Source organism: Oculina patagonica, chromosome 2 (genome assembly GCF_052425735.1).
Source record: "Oculina patagonica isolate OP01 chromosome 2, crgOcupat, whole genome shotgun sequence".
Classification (NCBI taxonomy): Eukaryota; Metazoa; Cnidaria; class Anthozoa; order Scleractinia; family Oculinidae; genus Oculina; species Oculina patagonica.
Window position 1 is genome coordinate 44,373,029 of NC_135759.1, and position 9,211 is coordinate 44,382,239.

At 34.8% G+C, this 9,211-nt stretch overlaps 1 protein-coding gene across 4 annotated transcripts in view; it reads right to left on the minus strand.

The window, feature by feature from the left end:
• Positions 1 to 352: 352 nt before the first annotated feature.
• The window catches only part of LOC144644786 (astacin-like), an 11,729-nt gene continuing 2,870 nt past the window's right edge, over positions 353 to 9,211 (minus strand). Inside the window, exons 4-13 of one of the 4 annotated variants that reach the window (XM_078504326.1) lie at positions 6,034 to 6,125; positions 5,459 to 5,542; positions 4,855 to 4,991; positions 4,225 to 4,306; positions 3,651 to 3,695; positions 2,821 to 2,847; positions 2,094 to 2,135; positions 1,578 to 1,712; positions 731 to 969; positions 353 to 494 (exon numbers count right to left, since the gene is read on the minus strand). In XM_078504326.1, the coding sequence (XP_078360452.1) occupies positions 417 to 494; positions 731 to 969; positions 1,578 to 1,712; positions 2,094 to 2,135; positions 2,821 to 2,847; positions 3,651 to 3,695; positions 4,225 to 4,306; positions 4,855 to 4,991; positions 5,459 to 5,542; positions 6,034 to 6,125 (961 nt within the window). In that variant the 3' untranslated portion in view covers positions 353 to 416. The remainder of the gene's footprint in view (positions 495 to 730; positions 970 to 1,577; positions 1,713 to 2,093; positions 2,136 to 2,820; positions 2,848 to 3,650; positions 3,696 to 4,224; positions 4,307 to 4,854; positions 4,992 to 5,458; positions 5,543 to 6,033; positions 6,126 to 9,211) is intronic. The other 3 variants (XM_078504327.1, XM_078504328.1, XM_078504329.1) reach the window with 3 other exon arrangements.

The window sequence follows — 9,211 nt, forward strand, 5'->3', positions numbered from 1 at the left end:
ATAATATATAATCAGCAGGTCACGTGATTCGAAGGGGGAAGTGGTAACAAATGTATTACCGTAAAGAGGAGGCAGTAAATTATCATAGCATGAGCTGTTTACGCATTGCATCTCATTAAAAGTGCCAGTGTCATATGAACGAGCAGATTATTATTATTATTATTATTATTATTATTGTTATTATTATTATTATTATTATTATTATCATTATCATTATCATTATCATTATCATTATCATTATCATTATCATTATCATTATCATTATCATTATTATTATTATTATTATTATTATTATTATTATTATTATTATTATTAAAAGGAATAAACTATCAATAACTGAACCCAGAGAGAAGCCAGTATATAACATGATCTTTTTATTTCGACGGGTTCTACATTAAAGATCAGTGTTTTTCGTCTTAACAATCAAATATTGTGATGTCGTCAATCGAAGCATCTCCTTGGTATTCGCTTCCTCTAATTCCCTCGAAAGTCAGCTGCAAAAGAAGAAAAGACATCATTAAAGTTCTCATTCACATCATTAAAATTCCATTCATTTTTGGCCCGAGCTTGACGTACACCTCCACGGGAAAATTTATAAAACAATTGGTTTGTGCTTTTAGTTGAGCAACTCTTGCCCTTCTTTTGTGCTCTCCAAACCCGAAAGTGCACGCTGAAGCATAAACCAATTGTAATTTAAAGCTGCTCTTACATGGCGTATATACACAAATACCTCTTTAGATCCTGTTCCTTGAAGACGAACTTGATGCATCTTCCACTGGTTTCCCTGGTCTCCGCTCTTGTTGAAAACCACTTGATCGCATAACTTAACGGTTAGTGTCCCCATGTGACCTCCATACATATGGTAATAAAACTTCAAGCAAGACTTTCCAGTGAGTGTTACCATGCGGGATATTTTGGCATTGTCACCTGGTTTACGCGGACTTGAAGTTTCGATGTACATATAATAACCTATTAAAAAATACGAACCACCTTATTACGTCTGCTGTAAGTATCACTTCCGATTGATAACAAACATGTCATTCTGAAGGAAAAACCAATAGCTAACGAAGGAATTCCACGTTAAATTTCACGCGAAAAACCGATATCACACGATTTGCGAAGCGATGAGTGCAACATCGGGGTTTCATATGAAATTTGACATAGAATTTACGAGTCAGGTAATGGATTTTCCTTTTCCTTAATTAATTAATTAATTAATTGATTAGTTTGTAGCATAGGCGTCTTCTACCCTTCTTCGGTCGCTAGACAAAGTTGAATCTAAAAGGAGGCTCACATCGGTTTCCAGCACTTTTCAGCTCTTATACTGTGATAATGTCAGTACTACAAATCTTTAACAGTTGCTGTTACAACAACGATATCAAACAATTGTCCAATCATTGTTGAACAAGTTGTGGCTATTTTCATTACGTCACTTTTTACCATAGCAACAGAATAACCTGTTAAATACACCTTTTACTTTACATTTACCCTTCTGATCAAATTATTATTATTATTATTATTATTATTATTATTATTATTATTATTATTATTATTATTATTTGACAAAAATAGCAGACCTTTTCCTGATGTGTGGTCACCAGTCGGTCCCGTGCCTCCAGAAGGTGTAGCACCACTTTTTCGTGTCCAATCAAATTTGTCGTCTTGGGCTTGCTTAAACCCACAATCATCCTGATCGAAATCGCATTTAAAGGCTGTAATCGAAAATCAGGTTAAATCAGCAATAAAAATAAAGTAAAGAAATGTTAAAACAAGTTTGACTGTCTGGATATCTAAAACCGTTTTCTGCCCATCTCCCGGTCTTATTTACGAAATGTTTTTTATTCACCAACTGAGACCAAGTCTCGATGTACAATCCGACTCTTTTCGTGCGAAAGTTTTAAATTAATTTTTAACACTTTTATATGTTGTTGTAGTGACCAAAAATAGTGATAAAAATGAATAGAGCCATGGCCGATTAGCGTGTTTTGTTGTCATTTTTCATCAGGAAGCCTAATGACTAAGTTTGAGACTATCATCCCAGTAAGATAAGGTTAAACTTTAAGCGAGGTGTATATTTTTTGGTATGTACTTACACACAGAAGGTTGTTGAGTTGTTGGTGGAGGAGGGGGATTGGCTGAAAAGCAAATGTATTCTTTTAACGAATACTCTAAGGTTAAAATCCAGCTTAATATCTTATTGGATATCTTTAAGTTTTTCAACAAGAGACCTGGATATCTAAAACCGTTTCCTGCCCATCTCCCGGCTTTTCTGTTTCCTTGGTCTACCTCTATTCGACTCTATTGTAACTAAAGAATAATTTTAGAGATATTTAGTTTGTGTAATTAGATTAATTTAGATTAATTAGTTTTCTCTTAAATTGTTTTTTTTTTTAGAATAGAGGGCCACAGCTTTATTAGAATTTTTCTGTTACGTGCTACCCTCTCTATCAATCCATCTACCTCTACCCTCCCACCTACATCCTCAGGGACCATCCCTCTCTATTTATATATACCATCATACGAGAAAAATACTACAGTTTCTTGGTGGTCTTTTCTGACATTGTGTAATTTGAGAATAATTAAAACACAACAATCATAAGTACCCATGTCAATCAACTTATAAAAGAACACGATGACCAATGTATAAAACAAAAATTCGCGGTAGATATATCATTGAAAGCCTCGTCCACAAAGCCTTGGTCCAAGTTTTTCCTAGATGTATCACGCACAATAAAAAGGAAGGGATGGAAAAAGTGACATTGTAGTTGAAATATGTTGATTCTACATAAGTGTGTGATTATGACTGTTTTGCGTACTTACTCGTGGGAGGCGGTGTTGGAGGAAGAGCTGCGAAAAAATAAGTTTCAGAATATTATTGAGATCACCACTTTTTTTCTCTAACGAATCCTTAAATTTAAAATAGCCAGGAGCCCATTACCCTGAATAAATAGCTAGTTTGTATTATAATCGTGCAAGCTTACTAACAAAGCATGCAGACTTAACTACTTTTAATTTCCACGACTTCTGGATATTTAGTTTATCTGTTACATTAAATAACTGACGGTTTAAGTTTAAGGATTTAGTCGTTTGGGCGATTTTACGGAACGCGTTCAAACTAGTTGCGAGAAGAAAAAACAACAACTGGCGCTCGTTTGTCTACTTCGCCCCCCCCCCCCCCCCCACTCACCTTCTCTGAGACGGTCTGGGTACTAGTATTGACTAACGATTATTAGAGTTCGCTGATTTAGAAGACGAAGCAAAACAGATGATGAACGATTTGTTAGTTTCCCTTTTTTACTCACTCCCACTTCAAGGAACTGTCAAGAAGAAGAGCTGCAACGCTACCTTGCTAAAATCTGTTCGAACTGAACACGTTTAGATATCGGGCGTTGAAAAAGCAAGGAATTGTGGTCGAGTGTACATTACGTTGTCATAATTATGCGTAAACTGCGCGTAGAATGTAAATAGTCTCTCCTTTATCTAAATGTATAACGTGCAGTCGCATGGATTTCAGAGCAAAATACAGCAGAAATCGCATATAATTTATAAGTTTAATAAGGGAACTAATACTAGTAACCTTACACGTTTTATCTCAGCATGAGCAGGGAGAGCAGAAATATTTCACAATGCGATAAAAAAATGAAACTTACAAGTACACGGAGGTGGTGAAGCAGTTGTGGCGACCGGAGGCGCGGCTGAGGACAGAAAAACAATAATTAGCTGATTAATGAACGTAAGGATCCACTGACCCTTCTTGCCTCATTAATGCCGGTTGGGAGGTCCGTATAGGGAAAAACTGTGCCTAAATTTTGATCAAAGATATTTTCTTCTCTTGAGACCTTACGAGAATGATTTGTGCAACCTGTCATATCATTGATAATGTTTATTCTGTCATAGATGTGTGATTATTTTTTTCGACTTCCCAGTGAAATTTTGGTAGCCTCGTTCATGGTTTATGCTTTCACGGGTCAACGTTTCTTCAATCAGGTATAAACATAGTTACGTACCGGATGTAAACTTCATACTGGATGATTAATCGCGGCGCGCATAAAGTTGTTTATCATTTTTGGTGATAAATTTAAATTATTTACTTTTACTGTTTTTTTATGTTAAAGAAAAGCAAAAAAGTGTTTCGCACAATCTTCGAATAACCCGTCTGCTATGCACGAAACATTGGAAAGGCAAGAAATATCAATACCGACCATTAAGCTATCAACAGCTTACTTGTTGATGCACTGCACTTATACAACAACATCATTTGCCGTATATCAGTTGCACTTAGAGCCACTCTGTTGCCAATAGTTACCTGAAAGTATTTAAATGTCAGCGATAAACTTAATGATAAGTTTGTATTTAAGAATTGGGCTTCTTAGTCTTTGCCTGCAGGGGAACTCCTGACGAGCTACAATACAGGTCAAAAGTAGCTGCGACACTTAAAATATATATATAAAAATGCAATGCTCCTCTGTAAAAGAATGGTTTCCAATGTTCCTTATTTATATATTAGCCTCAGTCCTCTTCCCCAAGCATTGATGTCTCAACACTTTCTACCCCTATTGTAGGTAATTTACCAATTTCAGTTAATTCAACCAGGTATAAAAAAACAAACAAACGGGAATTGAAACTAATCAAAATTGTGTAAATTTATTTTATACGGAAAAATTGTAAGCGTTTTAAGATCACGCGATGAACGTTTGTAGTGAGACCTGCGAGAACCCATAAATCTAATTGTGTGGGGGTTTTTATCTCTCGTAAGAAGCACTTGACTTGTTCACATGACAGTGGTTAACCCATGTACAGTGACGTAGTTATTACATGTACATGTATCTCCAATAGCATGAGAAATCTACTTACCCCTGGTCTCTTTGGAACAATAGTCGGTTGTCCATTTTTGGAGAAGTACCTCGCCCCGTAGTGCATGATGGATCCATAATCATAAGGGGTCCCCAGGGAGTTCACACTGCTTGACTTGCGGAAATTACCTTCCTTACCTTCAAGAGACACAAAAATAAATGTCTACTTTTTCTAATTCCAAACGTTTCGAGCATCAATTTAATAATGCATGTCATAAGTGTTCCATGACTGGACCTATTTTTAAAATTATTTCACTACCAAATATTCGAAAATTTCCGTCTTCATATCAAGGATGGAGGGTACGATTTGTAACCTTGATTGAGTTGTCTACGGCTGATCTGTGTTTTTTTTTTCTTAAAACCATTCTAGCCCTTTTGCCAGTTCTTACGCTTACGGTTGAAATAAAAACTGAAAGGATGTTTTGACATTCCAGTTAGCCGCACTTATCATTTTAAGAATTGTGATGATTTAAGTGTATTGTAATGGTCTTTAAAACCTATTTGTAACTCGCTCTTAAGTTGCTAACATATTTATTGTAATTAATCTTTTTGAAATTGTACGTATTTCAGTTGTGCGACTGAGAGGAAAAAAAAAAAACACCCACCTGACTGTATGTTTTCAAACTTGATTTCCACGTAGTTGTCTCTGTCCGGACGCGATTGCTCGTGAAGAAATCCAAGAGCGTGCCCTAACGAAATTAAAAATAAAATAGTAACAGGGTATGGCATTTTTACAAGGGGGGGATATGTCAATTTGTAGAATGGAAATCAATGCTTGAAAAACGGAGAAAACAAAACTATGTTCATTTATTGTAATGCAACTCTGTTTGACGGAGAGGCACTGGAGGCCAGTACTCCTCCCTTTTTTTTAGTATAAAACATTTTTTTATGACTCCCCCTGCTAATTTTTTAGTGTTTACGCGTCCCCCCCGCCTTCGTTCATGGTCAGGATCCGCCAATGACTCTGCCATAGAAACTTAGTCCAGTTTTTCATTTTAAAGTTCTTAAATCTTGCTTTTCCAATCTTGCTTTTATCGCAATCTTGGAAAATAATTTCTATTTTGTTATTTACATGTATTATTCTGATTTTTTTATGGGTAAAATAAAGTAAAGATAACAGGTCCCGACTGATGGTACATGTATTATTCCATCAAAGATGAAGGATGTTTTTTTAACTGACCGATTTCATGTACAACGGTTCCATGTCTCCAGCAGCCTACGGCGAGGGAAATTTGTTGTTTCCTACCAGTTCTTCCCACGTAGGACCAACAACTGACAAAAAAATAATTAAACGGACAAAAATTAATTAACTAATTATTACACAAACAAGATATAAAATAAATAAAATTAAATAATTAAGTACGATTAAATAATTCTACGGCTCGAATATTACACCTTTCAGTCTAAAATTTCATGGAGCACCTCTTGTGACTCTTTATAACCCTAAATTTTTTTTTTTGATGAAAATATTTCGAGAGCCGAGAAATTAGCAATTCTTTCAAGTGCCCATACATATTGCTCTGTAATTTATAATTAAATAAGTACCATTAAATAATTCTACGGCTGATATTACACCTTTCAACCTAAAATTTGGATGAATATCTTTTTGACTTTCAATAACCCTATATTTTTTTTTTATGAAAATCTTTCAAGTGCCGAGAAATTTGCAATTATTGCAACGTGGCCAACATTCTTTAATTAATGATGAAATAAGTACCATTAAATAATTATCGTATTACACCTTTCAGTCTAAAATTGGAGGTCTTTTGACTCTTAATTACCCTACGTTTTATTTTTGATAAAAATCTAAGAGTTGAGAAATTCGTTTATGTACCTATACATTCTCTTAATTATTAAATCATCCTCTCTCTTTTATATCTCGCTCAAATATTACACCTTCATCTAAAATTTAAATATTTTGACTCTTAACAACCCTACATTTTTTTTTTGGTGTGGAACTTAAGAGTCGAGAAATAGCAATTCTGTGCAACGTGCCCAACATTCCTGTAAAATTATAAATGCCATTAAATAATTCTACGGCTCGAATATTCACCTTTCATTTATTGGAATTCTTTTACTTATAACCCTAATTTTTTTTTGGATAAAATTTTTAAGGCCGAGATATTAGCATTTTCAACGTGCCCATACATTGCTCTTAAAAATTAAATAAATGCCATTAAACACGGCTCAAATTACCCCATCTATTTCCTTGATAATAACCCTAATTTTTTTATAAAAACTTAGAGGAATTTCGATTTGTGATGTTCCTATACAATCTCTTAATTATGTAAATATTTTGTGATTAAATAATTCTACGGCTCGAATATTCACCTTTCAGTCTAAAATCTGGCATGAAGTATCTCTGTACGACTCTTAATAACCGTACATTTTTTTTTTGATAAAACTCTTTCAAGAGTTGAGAAATTTGCGATTCTGTGATGTTCCTATACATTGCTCTGTAATTATGTAAATCATCTTTGTGATTAAATAATTCTACGGCTCGAATATTTCACCTTTCATTCTAAAATCTGGCATTAAGTTTCTCTGTACGACTCTTAATATCACTACATTTTGGTTTTTGTGTTGATCTTTCAAGAGTCAAGAAATTAGCAATTCTGTGCAACGTGCCCATATATGCTTTGTAATTGCATATATTTCAATCATTTGCTGCGCTTGAATATTATTGCGACATGCAGAGCAGAAATTGGGTGGAAATTCTCTCTGTACGACAAGCTAAAACAAAGCGATTTTTTCGGGTTTTGTTTAATCATAACCGAGTAGTTAATTTTTTTCCCAAGCGCGTCCAATATAATATTCAAATATACAAAACAAAATAGTTTGTACCATGCAAAGTTACGATAGCTCAGTTGGTAGAGAACACTTCTACGGAAGTTGTGTATGCCTTGGTCGTTGGTTCAAATGCAAACGGATGCTATAATCATTTTTTTTTTCTGAGTATGCCGTTTTATTTTAACAAATGCAACAGTAAATTTTGATATTTCAGTATGTTGAGTTCGAACGCCGGCTATTTCAGAGAGACTTCAACCGTCGATAGAATTGGAACGCTTGTAGTGTAGAAAAAAAAAAACACCACCGAGAAATCAAGCTGTTATACCCCAGGTGAAACTAATTTTTTTGCATATATATAAATAATTCGCTCCCATTCAATATTAACGAAATTTGGTGGCCATTATCTCTGTATGACTGGCTAAAATAGAGGCATTCGTTTAAAGCAATTTGTTCACTCATAGCTGAACAATTAACGATTTTTTAAAGCTTGTTCAAATATAATATATAAATAATCCAAAAAAAATTTCTGTACCGTAAAACGTTACAATAGCTCATTTGGGAGAGAGTAGTTCCACATGCTGTATGTCCCGGTCGTTGGTTCAAATCTGGACGGAACTCATTTTTTTTTTCTTTTTCCTTTTTTTTTTCATTACGAGTAAAAGTCTCGCTTGCTCTTTTGGGCGAAAATTACTTTTAATTATCTCGAGCGTGTACGAGCAAACGTCTTGCTTATATATTTTCTTAAAACTTGCTAACATTTATTTGATCGCAAGAGTTCAGTTTATTTATCTTGAGTCGTGTGCGGGCACACTCATTTAAATTTTTTAAAGCATCAAAATCTAACTACTTTTATTTTTACATTGAGTTGTTTCGTTGAGGGAGTAGGGGTCGCTATGCGAGCAAAATTCTGTTCGTTATCTTTATCTTAATTAGTACTAGTTTGCTGGGCAAAAAGCCAACTGTGTGCGTCCAGCAACAATTCTACACAATACAATTCCTTTGTTGACTAGGAAGCTAGGAGCTACGTTGTTTGATATATAAGTGTTGTATGGTCACTGTCGTGCATGTTTAGGAAGTTAAAGAAAATCGTACCTTTCAAAATATTAGCGAGATTTCTTAAAAGTATGGGCGAAATTAAACATTTGAAAAACACATACTTTTAAATTTCGAAGACTTGATTCGGACACTCTGTATCCATTATCAGTTTGAAGATGTTTCTTTCAAAATATGACATTTACACGGGCACACGTCTCATTGACATGGTCAAAGAGGATATCCCGCTCCGTATAGTCTCCATGATCGAGCTACTACAGAGTTTAGTATTAGGGTAGCCTATTGTCTGCAATTTATGTGTCACTCAGGGCGAGGGTCTTATGTGCTTGACACTCCCCGAAGAAGTAGTACTGCTCTACTCTTCCTCTTCCATGGATGTGGCGTTCATGGTGTTTTTTAACTACATGTAAACGGATGATCTCGGAGAGTCGATAACATTGAAATAAAGTTTTAATGTTATAACCGACCACGAAAATCGCAAAAATGATTGTCATTATCTTGTTTGTGCGGTTGCC